Raw genomic sequence first — 19,828 nt, forward strand, 5'->3', positions numbered from 1 at the left:
CCAGGCAGCGACCTCAGGCCAGAGGTAACAGATACGAGTGCAGGCGCCAGCAGTTATGAGACAATGAAACAGGTGAACACCGTTATTATCACAGCGATTACACAACTGTCAACTGAGCCTCACCTCATTGTATAGCCTGAGTGTGTGTGTGTGTGTGTGCTGCATGTGTATGTGTGCGCACACAGAGCAGACAATAGCAGACAGCTGGACTGGTGATAAAAAATAACACTTTAATCATACATCTTTTTATCTGAGGCATGTGGCGACTTGAACACGAGCTCCCATAAAATACAAACAACAACAAAAAGTGTTTTCTTCAGCTTGTAAACATGTAACGTGTTGTTTTTCTCTTTTTTTTTTGTGTTGTTGTCGAAGACGGTGTGGTGATACCTGACAACATGTAATCCTGATCGCACACACGTCACCATATTAACTGCACGGTTTCCTGTCGGTGCAAACGTCGGCTGCCGTGCGGCGAACACTGAAGTCTGCAAGAACGAGCGAGAGGAGACGACAAAACTGATCGTGACGGAGCTTTAGCGAAGAAATCTAAAACATAATGTGGCACGTTGTATGAAACACACTGAGGCACTTGGTCAGCAAACAAACACTGAGACATTGAATGTGTCATTCCTTTTCTTCTTTAATAATTACTAGGTTTTTATTTATCGCCGACATAAGCTCTCACGGGGGGGAGGGGGGTAAGTGTTTATTTGGATTAGGAGGCACTTTTTGGCAAGTTAAACTCTGAAACTGAATTCCACTTCACTTTCAAACGTCCTGTTAAAACAAGCAGAGCTTCTTTGGCGAGGCGGAGGACGCTCGCTCGCTCGCTCGCTCGCACTCTTCTTTGACACTTTGCTCCCGTGTGACGGGAATACTTTTGGAGCTTCTCCTGGTTGCCAGGGATTTTACAACAAGCATCCATGTGCGTTGCTGTTTCTGTGGTCGTGGCGGATACATGGTTATCACCACAACAATGGACTCAGTCCCTCACCTTCTGTCTCTCAGGACAAGCTGTGTGCGGTGAGTCCGGCGAGGGGGAGGGGCACTGAGAGTGAGTCGACTGACTTATTTGAGGTCTATGATTTTCTTCCTGTCCCGTAGACTCTGGACCAGAGGCTGGATCTGGTCCTGTGGACTGCTGTTCTCGTGCTGAAGCCGCCTGCAGGTTTGCAGTATGGACGCAGTACTTCCTGAGATGGCAGCTGTGCACAGGTCCTTGCCTGGGCGCCACTCTGCCCTGGGAACAGTGGTGGAAGTGGGCGGGGTGACAGTGTATATAGTGCATGCGACACTCCATGTGTGTGTAGACCGGGTCCAGGTTTGGAGGTAAGACGGAAGTATTTTGTTTGCACGACGGTGTGTTTCCTGAGCGAGGAAAGAGCTGAGGGGTGGGAGGACAGGAAGTGGAGTCCTGTGGAGGCTGAGTGCAGGTGTGCGGGGGCAACTGCTGTGGCAGGTGAGGAGGGGAGGAGTCCCCACACGTGCAGTTTGTGTTTTGAGAGTACTGGCACCTGACAAACCCGTTCTCAGAGCTGGATCTGCCAGTCTCACTTCTATTCTTGTAATGGATGTGCGAGTACAGGGCGTTGTGTTGAGGGGGGATTCCATTATAAAGCCGAGCACAGGCCTCCTGCTCCTCTCGAGGTTTGTCCTCGCTTTTCTGACTGGACGCCAGTGGCTCTAACTCGTAGTGTTCCGCCTGCCCACCCCTGCTGTCCAGCTGGTACTTTGCTTGGCCGGAGCTTTTCCCTGGAGCGGAGGCGTTTTCAGACGTGTCCACGGGGAAAGCCGGACAGTGCATCCACTTGGGCAGCGGAATCTGGCCACATTTACCCTGAGGTCCAAGGCAGTGGCACATGGACTGAAAGAAGAAGGTGGCAAAGGCCCAGCTGATGCACATGATCAGCATCATAAATGTGCCCAGCTGTGTGTAAGCCAATACAGTCGAGGGCATCATCATGGCTCCGGCTACAAAGGTGGTGAGTGCAGCCATTGCAATCGCGGAGCCCATGCTACTGAGGGAGAAGATCACCTTCCCCTCGCGGTCGGGCTCTGGAGCGAGCCGGTAAGCCACACCATAGTGGACTGCGAAGTCCACTGACAGACCCACTGCCACGGAAATGGTGACGGACTCCAAGACGTTCAGCTCCCAGCCCAGAAGCACCAGGGAGCCCACCGTTACAAATATGGTGCCGGCGATTGAGAGGATGGCGTACAGACTGATGATGACATTCCAGGTGGTCAGGAGCATGACACTGAAAGCCACGGCCACCGACAGCGCCATGGCAACCAGGGTGCCATCGGACAGACTGTCCTGCAGGTCGTAAAACTCCAGGTTGCTGACAAACCAGCCGTGACTCAGGCCCGTGGGGGCGTAACGCAGCTCCTCTGCAATCCAGGCATCCACCTAAACCGAAAACACAATCACGTCAGGAGACTCGAAGCAGCAAACACATCTGAACATCTCCATACTGTGAAGCACCAAGGGCCCTACCTCGAGGTAAAAGTGGTACATCTTCTCATAAGCCAGAGTGAAGAGATAGGTGCTCTGGAACTCCAACACTATGGCTCTGATGGTGTCATTGATATCAAAGCGGGGTCCGGGGGTCCTGCTGTCCAGATGGTAGTTAGTGCTCCGGTCCAGCTCCATAATGGCTCTCTTGATGCACAACTCAAAGACGTCGGACTTGTAGGGGAAGGTGGACTGACTGCAGCAGGGGTAGACAGAGCCCTCTGTGCAGTCGTGGTTCTCCATCCACTGTTAAAAAAAAATGTAAGATTAAGAATGTAAGAACAGAGACAGAATTGTTTAACTTACTTAAAAATGTACGGACAGTTGTTGTACATGCAGTACTGACCTGTTTAAAAGTCTCAATGAAGCAGCTGGTAAAGTCCTGCTCCTCTGACTGGAAGACAAAACTCTGGTTCCTCAGTTTCTGACAGAAGTTGAGGATCCACAGCTGAGACGCTGGACTGGAAATGTTGAAGCTGCTGTCCAACATCAGCTTTCCCTTGTTTTTGGGGTTCAGGGGGTCCCCGTTATCCACAGGGGTCACACCCCAGATGATAGTTATTGGCATGTGGAGGTCCTCACCGTGATGGACCCTCTCGAACATGAAAAGCTTCTTGTACTCGGCGTCATAGCGCTCAAACGGGTGAGAGGATCGGAACACCTGAAACTCTGCCAGCTCCAGAGACGGGAGCTTCATCTTTGGGTTGACGCAGACTACATAGGCCCCGCCCACTGTGATGGCAAGGAACCAGAAGAGCCAGAGGTAGCGCAGCTTGATGACAATGCAGGGTAGCACCTTCTCAAAGAAGATCCGAGATGCCTCAGAGACGGTAAACAGGCATTTGCTGGCCTTCTGACAAAGACCGGCCCAGAACGTGCGGGTGCAGAAACCTCCCTGCTGGTGCGGAGGCTTCGAGCAGGTGAACATGTTGGGCAGGTAGCGCTCGTGTAGCACCACCACAGCCGGGAGCCACGTCACCATGAGGATGAAGTTGACCAAAATGGCAGTGCCAGCGTAGATGCCGAAACAGCGTATGGCGGTGATGTTGCTGACGTAGTTGGCGTAAAAAGCTGCGGCGGTGGTGAAGCTGGTGACAAACATCGAGAGAGCGGCGTGCTGCAGGGTCACGCTGACCGTCTCCGACAGCTCCGCGTTGGGTTTGTCGAACTTGGTGTAGTTCCACACGTCGCAAAGCACAAAGGCGTCGTCTGCGCCGATGCCCACGAGGATGATGAGAGCCGTGAGGTTCATGAAGGGGAAAAACTCAAAGTTGAAGACCATGCGGTAGAGAAAGTAAGACACAATCAGGGAGCTGATGATGGCAATTATTGTCATCAGTGTGATGAAAATTGACCGCGTGTACACACACATGACCAACAGGACGATCACAATGGCAATGGCGGGGTACACCGTGTCTGTGAGAAGGTAGTCCTGGAAGAGGTCGTGTTTGATGCCGAACTCGATGCCCGCGACTGTCGTGATGCCATCCGACGAGTTCCAGTTCTCAAAATTGTCCAAGTAAATGTTCATCATGGACTCTCCTTTCTCTGTGGGCGAGAAGAGCATGCTGTACTTGAGCACGGGAGGAGGATACTCCAGGCTTTTGGGACTGAGGAAGTCCTTGTCCACCAGGAAGTGAAGGATCTGGTAGACGGCGTTGTACTTGGTGCACTTCCGTGGAACACTGCCACACTTCAGCTGGTCCTTCCGTCTCAGGGCCATGTCCCAGCAGTCGGGGCCCAGTGTGCCATTGTGGTAGTACTTGGCACATGAGCGTAGGATCTTGAGTGTGTGCGACACATCGTGCTCGGTGATCTTCTGGCAGGACGACCTGTTGGTGAGGACCGCAATGTAGTTACCCAGAGTCCAGCTGGGGCAACAGGAGGCGTCATTTGTGCGCTGACAAAGACTCCAATAGTCACGGTGCGACCGTACCTGAGGACATGAGGACAAACAGTTAATGCACACAGGGATTTAAAAGACAGAAGCGAATCATGGCTACTAATGCGAGGTCGACCGAGGTCTGTGCTGTCCCACATACATACCCGGGTGTTGTCCAGATTGCACATTGATTTGATGGCCTGAATATTCCACAGGTTCTTCCCCTCAGCCGACGTAAACACCAGTCTGGAGTAACTGTCACCTGCGTACAGAAGGTGTGTTTGTATGAGAGGATAGAATACAACGTGCAAAAGGAGGCGGAGCCCAGACACAGAACCCTCCAACAGTTACAGACTTCTCCCCCACAAGACTAAAACCTGCACACTTGGAGACCAAAATCCTTTAATCTGTAATTGTTTTTTGTTTTTACTACTGTTTCTTGCTACTCTTGACTGTTGTTGTTTGTTTAAAAACTCCTTTTGATTGCTTCTGTAGCACTTTGGGATTATTTTTTTTAGAATATAAAGTGCGTTACAAATAAAATGTATTATCATTATCCCTAGTCAACTGTCTTTACGACAGATTTTTAAAGTGAAATAATCCACAGAAAATCAGTCGTTTTGATCAAAAGTGTGGATTTTCGTGAAGCCGTGTCACGCCAGACGCCTCTGATTTAACACAGCGTAGCCTGGGGCTTCAACTCCTACAGAGGAGGTTCATGGATGTTGTGAAGGAGGACATGAGAACAGAAGAGGACACAAGGAACAGGGCAAGAAGGAGGCAGATGATCCGCTGTGGCGACCCCTTAAGTGAGGAGCCAAAAAAGGAAAAGGAAGAAGAAGTCTGGGCTGTGTTTGTAGGCAGTTATACGAATCCACTGTTACACTAATAATAATTTGTAATGTAGCTTATCTACTGTATGACTTCTTAAATCATCACATACGTGTTTGGGAGTTGTGTATAGGGATTAGTTGTGTCATCTTTCATTACATTTTACCCATACTGCGGTTGAGATTGTGTTGGTATAACTTACCAGGCACATCACAGAAGAACTCCTTGCTGAAGTCCCACTCTGCTTGTCGTTTGTCTCTGTCGAAGTGGTCTTCAACCCACCTGGGCTCTTGGTGACTGTAAAATAATAATACAGATTAATGCAAACAATAATAATGTTAAAAGAGTAAAAAAAACTGTAGGTAAGAGTGACTCAAGAGTCCTCACAATGTATTTTTTATCCTTTGAGCTTGAGTCCTTTTTACAGTTTCTCTGTTTCATTGTAAGAATGTATGTTATATAAATAATCACTGTAAAATATGAAAAATTAGTTGAAAATACCCGCTGAAAAAGGGGATTTAACACTCGAAATCAAGCTAACAGTGAATAGAGATGCTCTTTTGTCTCCTGCAGCAAAACCTGGCTTGATACAAACTGAGGGAAACGGGTTTGAAGCTCAGCGATGGAATAAGCAGCAGTAATTGCTGTTGTCTCCGAAATCAGATAAACGATTTTCCTGTCATTATTATAATAATCCAAATAATGTCCCTGAAGTGTGGTGAGTGTTTGTATGCCTCTCTACGGTTTTGAGGACATTTTTGCTGGTCCTTTGAGGGCTTTGAGGGTTAAAACCTGGTTTAGGGATTATGTCCTTGAGTGTCCTCACAATCATAGTGGGCACATCCTGAGCCACAAGCAGGAAAAGGCAAAGCAACGCTGCCGTCAGAGAGAGACTGAAGGGCTGAAAGATAAAGGGGACGACGTAGGGATGCTCGCTGACGTACGCACAGGTACACAATTACATCTGCAGACAGACGTGGAGCGAGACAGAGAGGAAGACAAAGACAGCAGGAGACAGACGGGCTGAAAATGCAGGCTGCAGCTGCAGAGGATCCGTTTTCTTATCAGGAAGTTAAAAATCTGACTCAGGGGTGTTGTGATCTCATAGAAGTGCTACACTGTGAGAATATGCTTCACATAATAGAGTTTACGCTCATCTGCAGGCATCCTGGAAGACACAGAAAAGATGGAGAGGCAGAGATGACAGACACGGGGACAGACGGAGGAAAGAGATTAACATGTAAAGACGTGCCCTTGATTAGCGAGCAGAGTCCCACTGACAGGACACACGATGACCTTGTGGACGGACAGATCTTTACATCGCCCCCCTTTTCTTTCAGGAGGGGATTCAGACTTTTCAGCGCATCCGTCAACAGTGTCCCTCAACTCCTGTGGCCCCCTCCTCCCCCACTAACCTCTGTCTCCCACCCTCCCCTGGAGCAAGGCAATTATTAGTATTATGGGCATTAGGTTTACAAAAAACGGTTTGATTGATTAATTGATTGTCAAAAAATGCGGGGGGGGGAATTTATCAGTGCTCACCAAAACATAACTTCCTGTTCATAAACATTACTCTCACCACTTTTTAATGTCACAAAACCTTGAATGACAAAACAATAGTTACTTTTTGGCCTGTTCATCAGCGTATTTGAAAGGGTAGTTGGCCAGCGTGGCTTTGTAGCCTGTGTTCTTAATCATGTTGTTCCATGTGACCAGTCGCTGGCCTATAGCAGTTCCCCGAGGTTCAAAACCCTTTGGGAAGAGAGAGAGAGAGACAGAGAGGGGGGGAGGGGGGACAGGGTAAGTTAAGTAAGCAGTATTTTTACAATTCAAAATGAAACTTTAAAACACTTCTACGATGGGGCTGGTTATTTGGAAGCTTTGGTTTGAGGCTGCACTCACCAGCAGTGGGTCAGAGAAATCAGGCAGGTCAGGCACCAGGATGCCCACGAGGGCACACACCACGATGAGCACTGTGCACACTCCCAGCACTACCACCGGCCAATCAGCTATCAGCTCAGCATAGCTGGAACAAGGAGGACACTTACACTTAGCCGAGACAGAAAAAACAAAACTGAGACATGAAAAAGCAGCGTAAAAATATTAAATACACGATATCCCGACGTGTTCCTGCTTCATGCATATCGTTAATAAGCAGTACTTTTACTTTTAGTGACACTGTGTCCCAATCTGAATGTATGCACTATTTTCTAACCCCCAAACCTCTTTTACGGCCTTAATCCTCTATTAAACAGCCCAGCATTTACTGCAGCATCATGAAGAAATGAAGAGGATCTGAACGGCTGGGTAACATTACATTACATTACATTACATGTCATTTAGCAGACGCTTTTATCCAAAGCGACTTACAATGGAATCAAGTACAATTAGCCAGGGGTGGAATCGAACTTGCGACCATGATGTCTTTGGTACACAAGGCAGGGTCTTAACCACTGAGCCACTCCACCCCCTAACAAAGGCCAGGTTCACAAACTCCCATCGATTATTCTCATGACTCACTACTGAGGAATGATAGCTCCACAAGTGTGGTGACGGATGGCTGTCAGGAAGAAAGGGAGGAGGAGGAGGAAGAGAGAGCTGAGCAATCCAGAACATCAACAGAAGAGAAAGTGTTTTTGGCAGGTCATACCTTTTGGGGAAACGAAAGGGCCTTGCAGGGCTGAAAAACAAAAAGAGGGAGATAAATCAGGTTTATACTTTCCAAAGTCAAAAGCAACAACGCAATGTGAAAATAGGCTTTCTGAGGAAAAACTGGACAACTTCATGATCTGCTGATCTTTTCTTTATCCAGCAGCAGCAGCAGCAGCAGAAGGAGGATACACACACTGGGTACTAGACCACTGAAACCATTAAAATCCACATGCCTGTCAAAAGTATTTTTCAGTGAACTTACCATAATACTCTTTCCTAAATCCTTTCAAAGCATGACACACAATCTTACTTGTGTGTTACTGAAACACATGTGCCACACACAGGCAACTTCGGTCGACACGCTAAAAATAAACATTTACAATACACGCTTGACACGGACCAGAAATTCCAGCCTGGCTCCAAAGTGATCCCTGGAGGATTTATCACTGATCCCAAATCAAATCTGAGGAAGATGACAGCTTGAGCCAGTGAAGCCCCAAATGCTCCCAATAACTGTTTAACAGCATTCCTCCATCTAAATCTACACCCAGGGAAACTACATGAGGAGCACTCCACCGCAATAAAATCAGTCAAAACTCACACATACGGCCACACAAGCTACGGCTCCACTGATGAACCCGGCCTTTAGATACTGAGATAAACACACACACACACACACACACACGTATATGAAGCCTGGACTTCTCGTTAAGCTCCTCCTGGGAGTAATACACCAGCGTCCGGTATGCTGTGCACAGTAGCGGACCAAGTCGGGGGGAGGTTTAAGAGGAGGGAAGAGGAAAAAGGACAATCAGATAAGGCTACGTGGTCACAGCAGGGCCGCAGGAGATGATACGGGATAAAGGCGTCACATGTGAGGAGCATGCAGAGGGACAAGTGTGATATACCCTCAAACTGGCAAACGTCAAGTGTTAAATACGCAAATTCAAAGACTATTATTAAGACTTAGGTAAAATGTGTGACAAAACATGATTAAAACAGGTCTGCAATAATTCAACAGCCCAATTATGAAATCACAATTATGATATCGCAAATATCTGTCAAAAAATAATGGAAATAAGATTTTTTTTAACCATAATTGACAGCTCTACTTTCTATTCACACCAGATATTTTCATTTTACTGTAAACAAAACAACTTTCATGGATTTTTTTTTTAACCTTGCCTTCAAATAAACGTTGAGCCAAACTGTCAGGACCACGAATGTCTATGAATGAATGAATAATAAGGAAAAATCAATATCAAAATGTGCCACACAAAATTTTTTTTGAATGAATTGTGACCATCAAACATCAAATGAAGCTTCTGTTGCTAAGGTAGAGCGAAATCAAAGCTCTCATCCCGGAGCAGCTGCAGTCTGCAGGCCATGTGTGCAAATACAACACAAGAATCATCTCATTTGCCGATAACCCAAACAACAAAGTGAAATCATCTTGCTCAAAGTGCAACCATTAACCTCTTTGCAAAACCTTATTTTTTTTCAGGCCAGGAAAATGTGATTTTAAATTCCATATCCTTTCCAGGTTTTATAGGATCCCTTGGAACCAAGGAACAAGATTGAGTTCAGTCTCTGCCACAGCCGGATCATTCAGGTCATTTGAGCAATCGGGGCCAAGAGAGGCCAAAGAGGACGATGTTGCATTCTAGGTTGTTTTGCCATCAAAGTAAAAATGCTCACAATGTTGTAATTAGTGGTAATAGGAAGCACAAAATAACTGGAGCTATTGGAAAGGAATTCTACCTCATGGGGGTGGGGTGGGGTGGGTGGTGTTATGGCGGCAAATCCACTTTAAAGTTTCACTGGACACATTAACATGACAGCCAGATGTAAAGTGGCACAGGTTTAGAACGCAGTCCACACACACACACACACACAGAGGTTTACACGGCTATTCCTCAGTGCATTATACTTAACCCTAACTATAACCAGTTAATGCCTCACACTAACCTTAACCTAACCACAATTCAAATCTAAGCCCTAAACCCTGACCAGTTCTTCAAAAAGGACCAGGTTTTGGTTGATGCCAGAAAAGGTCCTTAAGAGCTAATATATATACATATATACACTGTATATCTCATGTATGTGGAAGTTTTCGTCATCATTTTTGGATTCTAGCTTCAAGACCATTGTCCATACGACTAAATACTGAATTATTCATGAGTTAAAAAATTAGTTTCTCTTTCAAAATGACCTCTAACCTGGTTTAAACCAACAAGGCCTAATGAAAACCAGCCGTTCTTTGAAGCAGTGGCCAAGGGAAAACTACGTATTGCTAATACATTTTCTTTTCAATGCACTCTCGCTCTCTCTCAGTTCTCCATGTATGGCCTGATCCTGCAGACCTCAGGACAGTGATGTGGCCCAAAATGGAGGAGGTGAGTTATTGGAAATAGTTGGAATGGAATCATAAAAGAGCTCTCAGGCACATCTCTTTGTCTACTAAAGGTCTGTTTTGAATTTTGGTCTCCGGCGCCCCAATCTGCCGCATCTACTTCAGCCAACTGGAAAGATGCGTAGCATACCTGGGCCCCAGACTTTGAAACGACATAAAATGAGAGCGCTCAACGATCCGTCCAGTCAAAAAGCCATAATTTATCAAATCACAGGATATTTTTGAAGCATTTTCTGGTACATAATACACATTTTATTTACCATTAATCTGTCCATTGTCTACAAAATAAGCAAAGATGCAGCACCGTCACAGCAATTCAAAAATAAATGAAGAAAAAACCAGGTGGTTGTGTGGTAGACGATTAGAAGTGTTGAGTGCTAATCATCTCAGTTTCCTCACGACTCTGATCACTTTTACTCACAGCAGCTCTAAAGCAAACTAAAAATGCCGGCACACTTGCTTTCCAACTTTCTCTCCCTCTCTTTCAGTCTTTGCACTCGTCTCTCTTCCTTTCCTTGGCTCCTGCCCTCCCTCTTATTTTCTTTACCCTCTCCTCCAGGCCCCGAGTAACCTTTCAGTGTTATTCTATTTACCAGAGGGAGAGTGTTTCTGGATCACTGGGCTAATTAATAAGGTAAACACAGACCACCGGCCGCTCACTCAGCACGGTGCTGACAGAGGAGAGGAACACAGAGGCACTCGGCGACTGAGTGCGAACAAGTGCGTCCGTGCAGCCGCCGATGAGGATGAAGGTCAGGGAGATGTGTGCGAAATCTCTGGGAACTTCAAAATGGCGGTGGCGGATCACAGCACAGACAGTGATGGAGCGAGTGCTCTCTGCACTGATTTTAATGACCAGACTAATGTACGTACAGACACGGATGAGAGGGGAAAGAGTTGCATGAATATAATTGAAAGTAGGGAGTAAGTGTTTTCCATATATGGGCTCCATTTGGGCAAAAAATATCACCTTCTTCAAACTATTTTATATTTAGTGACACATCTGTCTGAACTGTTGATGCTTTTTGCAACCCGAGCTGAGCTCCATGTAAAGAAGCAAAATTTGTAGAATTCTATCTGGACAGAGAAGAAATTCTACAGGTGCCAATGCTCGTAACTGGTTTCAACTTGCATTTTACTTTCATCTTTCTTAACATGTATAATTGAGCCTTTAGTGGACGCAGCTCATGGATTATATAAATAATAAAACTGCAAATGAAGTATGTGTGAGAAAGAGATGGGTCATTTTGAGTGACAGCTTATATATCTATATATACACGTATATACATACACATATGCATATGTATATACATATATATATATATATATACATACATACATATATATTATAGTAGCAGTTGTTCTTTTAATTTCACCCTCTAGTATTTCACTTAAAACATTACTTTAACAAAATAAAAGATTATTATTGACTGATTCATAAATGCTACCATACTTGTTCATGATTGTGCATCTACCTGTGTGTGTGTGTGTTATTGAACATGAGTCTATAACCATGCCAGGATCTGCAGGATCAGAGACAGGGGGTTAACTGTCAACAGATGGGCGGGTAAATATTTCATGACCGAGGTCTTCAGGTCTAAAGCAGGAGCAATTAGTGTCAAGCATCAGGCTGCTGGGTCTGCCTCGCCCTGATTAGTGCCTCGCTGGAACACTGCACACAATTAGAGGCTCGACCAAGCCGTGAAATAGGCCCAGGCTACCAGCGCTCGCATCCACATGACATCATGAGGCCGGTTAGGCAGAAAAAACACGCCACTGTTCCTGATAAGTGCAACTCTGTGTGTGTGTGTGTGTGTGTGTGTGTTTACACAAGGTCTCTCACGGCTAAAGCAGAACACGGAGACGGATATTAACAATCCCCCAGAGTGAGCCTGTGTGTATGCTAGGATGACATTAATAAGACTGTAAATATTAAATAGGCCCATAGGGGTACAGTGGCATTAGAGCTAATGGTGTGTGAAATGAAAGCAGTTGAATGAACACATGGTTGAATGACAACTGTATATACTGTATATATATATATATATATATATATATATATATATATATATATATATATATATATATATGTATATATCTACAATACACTAATAAAGCTGTGGCTAAAATCCCTATCATTCAAAATGTAGAACAGGATAAGTAAGTTTTGTGGCGTAAGGGACTAAAAATTAATCACAATGACATTAACGGCGCAATATTTTTTGAGGCAATGCATCTATGGAAGACAGGAATACCCAAAAGCTTTCCATATCTCCTGCTGTATTGCTGCCAGGCTTAAACAGTTTGTGTAAAATATCTATTTTAGATTATTTTTCCTGTTCCCATAAATTGCAACGGTGATTGGATTTGAGAAGCAACTTTTTAATTTCAGTACTTACTTTGTTACAGAAATGAGTATTACCACACGAGACACCATCTAAATAATAACTACTATACTCTAAAGCAAGGATGAGAAATTAATAAGAATGTTTCTTTAATAAAGACCTACTGCATTTTTAAAATTAACGGAACATAGAACAATAAAAAACAACTTACTTTTACAGTACAGCTGCCAACGAATAGTTGATTATTTATTGATTACTGAATCAGTGTTTACTAATAAAACAAGTGGGAATATTAAATGGGAATATATTCTGGTTTGTTTTCTCCAAATAACAAACTTTTAAAAGACTTTTGAGAACATCAATCGACATTTTCCGCACCAAACAAGCACAATCGATAATTGAGAAAATAATCAATAGACAGTTTTGATTTGACAATGATTAATTAACAAACTGGGTACATGAGCAGTGGGCAGCACTTATCTGCACCCAGCAGGCAATGGGGGTTTGGGTACCTTGCTCAGGGACTTCCCAGCCTTTGACTCGTCCCGGGATTTGAACCAGCGCCCCTCCGGTTACAAACCCAATCTCCTTCCACTTCCCTCAGACCATTCAAACCACACATACGTGGCAGGACAAAATCACTGTTAGAACTCTTGAGGAAAAATTCCTCTGGGATCTAATCAGTGAGTGAGTGTTAGTGATTCTCGGGGCATCGCGTTTCTAACGCGGCCTCCAATGAACACCGGATCAACGCCGTGCTGTTTAAAGACAGAGTTTCAACAGAGGTCAGCTGGGGACACTCTCCTCTCATTATCACATGGAGGGAAACACAAGCGTGTTTGCACAGAGGAACGGTGACAGCCTGTAAGTGGAGGAAACTTCTGCTACGCATCTTTCTGTTCAGCATCCACACACGTGATGCCATGCTTTGGCTGTGTTTGGACTGCATGCAATTGGATTTTTTTTTTTATCAAATCAGACTTTTTCAGGCTGTCCGCATCCCGGCTTCAACAATTAATCAATTACTAAATTAATAAACAACTATTTTGATAATAGATTTGATCGAGTTTTTCACTTCTTAAATGTGATTTTTTTTTATGGCTTTCTTGCACCTTCTAACAAGAAGACCATTAAAACTACAGAATTTTGGTTTTGTTAAGATTTTGGTTGTTCGGATCTTATTTTGTAGAGAAGATAACATTTAAGAACATCATTTTTTTGAGGTTTAAGCATTTTTTTAAATCTTTCAGACATTTTGTGGACCAAACAAGTACTCAATGAATCGAGGAAATGCACAGAAATAAAGGAACGATGGAGGTGCATCATCTCACTCCTCATCTCACAATCCTAGAAACGTGTATGATATTCTGCTGTATTCATAGTGGCGTCATTGTCATTGTACTTTGCAGAACAAGTGAAAACGTCCAGCACCTTTGGTGCCGGTTCTGACGCTGTCGTATGTCACGTTAACTGTGACACAAAAGAGAATTTGAACTATGTTCAGCCTGAGATAAAGACAGCATAAATATTGAGCTTAAACTAGAGACGGTTTGTAAATAGCAGCTGATTAATTTCATAGCAACCCTATAATCTAGTTTTATCATGTTTATATTCTACAGCAGTGAAATATGGCTCTCATGTCTGTGTGTGTGTGGGGGGGAGGGAGGTCTTCATCATGGCCTTTTCTGGCTGCACCTGCCATTCCCTTGAATTCTTGGAGGTGAAATATGGACCTGCACAAATTCCACACTTGACTTCAGCACTGCAGCCAATAGTTACAAGCTGTCAGTCAGTGTGGCACCTTTATTAGGGCTGTCCCACCTCTAAGATTTCAAGTTCACAGCCCCGGCGCTGTGCACAGGGAAGGATTGTGCTAATCCAGGGGGGGTGCCTGTAGGAATCTTCATTCCAGATGAATGGAAGTGCCTGGGCAGAAAATTCAAAAATCCTTACACTTCATGGCTCAGTGCCACTGCAAGCAAGCCAACCTTAAGTGGTCATGTGTGGTCAAAGAGAGCAGCGGGCGTTTCCTAGAAGACCTCCAATGGTGGAACTGATAGTTTACACCTGCTGCTGCTGCACCAAAGACTCCTTCACTTCCTCCCACAGGCCTTTGCTTGATAAAGTGGTGCAACAAGATTAATGCAGCAGTGAACACGGAGCAGGAATGTGGATGAAACGTGGTCCGACACAAAAAAACCAAAGAACTTTGTGAACTGCAGTACACAGTAACATCTTTCTCAGCCGAGCACAGAGCCCCACCTCTCATCTGAGAAAGTGTGTCCTCTCTGAAACCTAAGGTACTGTAATAAAACAAGATTAGTGATTTAGCTATTACTTAAATCTGCTATTTTCAAACATATATAGTAAACCACTCACTGATCTAGAGTGTTTGCTTAGTCAATCTCAAGGCTCCAACAATAAATCTAGTAGAACATTTTACGGTATCCCACAAGACTTTATCCAGGCAGGAGATACAACTCCAAAAAGAGGCGGTCGGGTGAGGCTGTTTGTCAGAGAATAAAAGGCAATAGCACTAAAAATGTGCATGATATGAGGAGCAGGGAGGGGAATGCTAACAGCAAGCAAGAGACATTTAGCTGGACAAAAGTTTGCTTTGCTGACAGCAGCTTGAATTAAAATGTGTTATATCAAAGGAAGTGTTTGAATAATTAAGTGAAGGCAACAAGTCTAATTTGCCAATGATACGTGCATTTCACTGGAAACGCTGTGACCTCTCACTGCGTGTCTGTCTGAGTATGTGTTTACATTCAGTAATGAGAACCCTTGCTGTTTTCTTTGCTCATTCTATCTTGCCTGTCTATGATCAGCGCTGGAAAAAGTCGCAGACAAAGTTTAATATTTCAACAACAACAAAAAAATCAAACATCAAAAACACGTTTTTTTTATGCATGAATTGTTCAAATTGGCTGAAAATTATATATATATATATAAAAAAAAACAGCAAACGGAAAACAATGATTGGAAATGCTGCAGAGCTTGAATGAGCGCAGCTTGTGATTAACTGTCCCCGAGGGCGAAAAGGGATACGAATACTGACCCATTCAGCCAATTCAAGTGACTTCAAAGCTAAAAAATCGTCACTTGAATTTCACTGTCAATCATTGGAATTTCGTCTAGATACCACAAACAGTAAACACACTGCTGCCACAATACTTGTGTTGCCACGGATCCACTTCCAACACGGACAAATTCTTTGATGTCATGCACAGACAAAGAGGGACTACAAAAGGGCAAACTTTTCTTACTCTATTATTACCTGATCACATAACACAGAGTCAATCTACAGTATTTTCTTCTGTGGCTTTTGTGGGTCATCTGAGGACATGATGACTGCGGGGTCATACTGCTGCTGATGACAGCGGCTCTGGCCTCAGGAGATCATTGGATCAACTGTATCTAATGAAGATGACATGAGACAAAAAGTAAATTAGAAGCTATTTTGACTGGGATGAATTCAGGAAACCTGAGGGCAGCAGACTCAATGATGACGGCTGAGTCAAAACACAGGAACATTCCTAGATTAAGTCTTAAATATTGTTTATGTCATGAATTACAAAGCAACAGAAACACTGCACTGCCTCCTGTCAGCCTTCTCATAAAAACTATGTCACCAAAAACACTGGGCGCTGTGGAACTGGAAAATTTGGATGCACTTTCTCCGCCCCTTTTTTGGGGTGGAGAAAGTGATCAGGCTGCTGCTGCTGCTGCTGCTAGTGTGTGTTCTGTGGATTGTATTAAAATTACTTTGAATGAATATCATCCCAGCTGGAATTAGTTTGAACCTGACTTTTGTTTTTGAAAAATGTCAAACTCAATCTGCTGCATGTACCACGTCGTTTTAAAAATGTCGTACCCACATATTAAGCACCAAACTATTGTGACACACTATTGTAGGTGAGCTTTTTTTTTCTCTTAGAGAATATAAGGCCTGGAGTCAAAGAAAATCACAAAAGGTTTTTCAACACGTATCATATCTACAAGTCTGAAGTATTTCTACGTCCACAGCTGTTGTCCTGATGTGGAGATCAGAGGACGTGTAGCTTTCAAAACAAGTTTTATTTTAAAGAGTCCGTGCGACTACGAGACAAGACCTGTGCAGCCCTAAGTATCCAACATGTGGAAGATTTTAACTCATATACTGATAAGTTAATTAATTCACAAAAATTAAATTAAAATTAAATTAAAGTAAAAACATCTAAGGTGACCAGGGAAGTAGGGGAAATCTATCATTTTTGTATCAAATGTTAATATACATTTAATTTGTTTAAATCTGGTCTAATTTGGTTAAAGCTAATTTCAATTATTAAGTATGACACTCTAATGTTCTGTGTCAATTACTTATCTTTAAGCACAGTGGTGATCCTCAAAGCATCTAGTGAATGAACACGTGAATTACTGAGAACCAGTAATTCACGTGTGCAAGTGTTGTGCTGTTGGACAAGTGACTTACATGCGGTGCATCTGGTTCGGTTATTTTAGTGATTTGGTGGTGATGTTTTGGGTGAGTTCATGTGGAAGAAGAGGAAAGGCTTGTTCACATTGGACCACTTTTACCTGTGAGGCTCCTGAGGCCACAGGGACAAACATCTCCTGTTCAGGATGAATGCACTGAGCCTTTCCTCTCTTAAAGGGAAAGCACAACACTTTAGGAGTTAAAATAAACATGTTTCTATGGTTTTTATTTAGATATGCAATACTGACTTACAAATGAAATGTGGCTGGGTACCTGATCAATGCTTAAATGACCATTAAAGGCTTGAAAACAGATGGTTAGTTGCGACCTAAAGCCCAAAAATGTATAACTTTTTTATTGCAAAGCAACAAATATCCATTCACTTTATATAATTGAATATTGCAAGTTCTAACAAAGCAGCACAGTCTAAAAAAAAAAGAAAGACAACTAAGCCCTACACAGCCACATACATGTTGCCACAGTCTGGACACATGTAGGAGTTTATCCCCTTCAAAGTGCGATGGTAATTTTAAGCAGCCAGCAGCAACAGCGGCAGCTGAGGCCGGACTAGCTGCTCCGCCAGCTTATGAGAAATTATGTCAATGCCGTGTTCAATTCAGGCTTTGATCGTGCTTTATGGGACAGCATGGGACTTTGATCTGGGATGGCTATCTTTATGGGGTTTGCTTCGTACTCAGGGATGATACCATATGACAAGACAAGAGAGGTGTAAAGGAAAGCCAGAGAGAGAGAGAAGAAGACCAAATGAAAGCAGGAAATACAAGAGCAATCTCTTGACCAACATCTTAATTTTCCAAATGTAATTTTTCAAAAGAAACCCATTAGGCAGTTACTATAAATGTTATGTATGTAGGTCTCCACAAGCGTTGTAACTGTGGTAGTAACTGCAGCAATGAGAACCTTACTCCACTAACTGAGCAGAAAACATGTATTAGAGAACCAATAACATATGCTTCTCAGTTGTGCCACTAACTGGCTGTTTGGCCCAAAAAATATCAGTAAATGCTTAAAACATGTATAAACTGGTGTTCCACTAAATCTCTATATGTCCCTGATATTGTAATTTAGTCTGTTCTGTGGTATTTCTGCAGTGACAGACAAATAACATTGAGTGCAGCAGCTTAATTTGCTGTTACACTCATTATTACTTGCTCTGAAGCAGAAACTCAGCTAAATGCCTGAAATATTAGTGTAAAAGCCTTCAACTGTCAAAGGCAGGTGATGAAAGTTCGCCTGAGGGAAGAAAAGGCTCCTTCTGACAATATGACCTGCCTCTGTTGATCCTGTGTAGAGGTATGCATGCCGTGAAATGAGTCAAGTTGGAGGGGAACTCAAACAGATGTGAAAGGATTGTGTCTGCGTGTATACGGTAAAATCACGTTATGAGAAGCCCTGTTTCAGCTAAATGGAACGGCTCAGTTTGGCACAGTGTGGTACATATATGTTGCATTTCTATTAGGAATAGGACCAAAAATGACCAGCCCCAACTGTTCCATTCTTTGGCACCCTTCCTAAAATGGTAGGGTATGGTCAGGGCGGAGCTAGACAGGCTCCACCCATGACAGTCAGCTACATACAAAGCTCAACGACAAACCAAGCATGAAAAAAAGAGGTGCTGTATGACGCTGATGTCACGCCACTTATCTCACTGACAGCAAAATCTAAAATCTGTCGCTAACTTTAGTACCTACAGTAGATTAAGGCCTGGGTCATACTTTCCTCATCCATGTGTCCACAGAAGTCATTTTCTTCATCCCTCAAATTTCATGCCCGCACATGCAGACTCTACCCTAGCGAATGCGAGCACAACTGCAGTTTGAGTCCGAGTGGACCTTACACACTTTCACGTCCAATTTATGGCAAGCTCTTGTTTTGGTCAAAAGACATAACAAAGAAGACGGTAACCATGGACGCTTGCTCAAGATTATGTGAGGCGGTTCCCCCGGTAACCTTAAAACATACTCAGCCCTCAAAGAATAAAAAGGACACAAAAATGGACAAACTACAGGCGGGAAATCGCCATTACTGGAATAGAATATGAGATTCAGTATGCAGGAGTGGAACTGCATGCCTGTATGCCAGGGGTCTGCAACCTGGGGCTCTAGAGCCACATGTGGCTCTTCAGCCCCTCTGCAGTGGCTCCTAGTAGCTTTGAAAAAAAAAAAAAAAAGCAATATTTTTAACACCTGTTATTTAAAGATCAAGGCGATAAATAAAAGTGTTTTAATTTGTTGTGCTTCACAACATATTATATAGTATATCTATATAAAAAAACATGATGTTAAATATATATATATATATATATGGGCAGGGTGATATGTTTTGCAGCTCCACATTAATTTTATTTGGGTGGAGAGGGGACAAAAATGTCTCTCTTCATCCTAAAGGTTGCAGACCACTGCTGTATGCAAATACAGAAATGTGAAACAGGTCTCTGCAGACATGGAAAGTGAAAGGATGACCTGGGCCTAACAAGTACTGTAGAGGAGCAACCTCATCAAAAAGTTCCAGTCTAGACAAACCAGGCAAGACACCTGATAACGTACGACACCCTACACTACAGGGCACAGAGATCACTTACAGATGCACCCTCACTGTTGACTTACAGAAGGCAAGAGATCAAAGCACGCAATGCAACAAGGGAAAAAGGAATACAAGACAAACGGTAAATCTGGAAATTGATATTGTT

General features: G+C 43.6%; 1 protein-coding gene across 1 annotated transcript in view; it reads right to left on the reverse strand.

Moving 5' to 3' along the window:
* Window positions 1-210: 210 nt before the first annotated feature.
* disp1 (dispatched homolog 1 (Drosophila)) overlaps window positions 211-19,828 on the reverse strand; it is a 95,676-nt gene continuing 76,058 nt past the window's right edge. Inside the window, exons 5-12 of the mRNA XM_044049330.1 lie at window positions 7,882-7,911; window positions 7,134-7,257; window positions 6,856-6,983; window positions 5,434-5,528; window positions 4,565-4,662; window positions 2,865-4,454; window positions 2,501-2,764; window positions 211-2,413 (exon numbers count right to left, since the gene is read on the reverse strand). Coding sequence (XP_043905265.1) covers window positions 986-2,413; window positions 2,501-2,764; window positions 2,865-4,454; window positions 4,565-4,662; window positions 5,434-5,528; window positions 6,856-6,983; window positions 7,134-7,257; window positions 7,882-7,911 — 3,757 coding nt within the window. The 3' untranslated portion in view covers window positions 211-985. The remainder of the gene's footprint in view (window positions 2,414-2,500; window positions 2,765-2,864; window positions 4,455-4,564; window positions 4,663-5,433; window positions 5,529-6,855; window positions 6,984-7,133; window positions 7,258-7,881; window positions 7,912-19,828) is intronic.

The sequence above is a fragment of the Solea senegalensis genome, linkage group LG17 (assembly GCF_019176455.1).
Source record: "Solea senegalensis isolate Sse05_10M linkage group LG17, IFAPA_SoseM_1, whole genome shotgun sequence".
Classification (NCBI taxonomy): domain Eukaryota; kingdom Metazoa; phylum Chordata; class Actinopteri; order Pleuronectiformes; family Soleidae; genus Solea; species Solea senegalensis.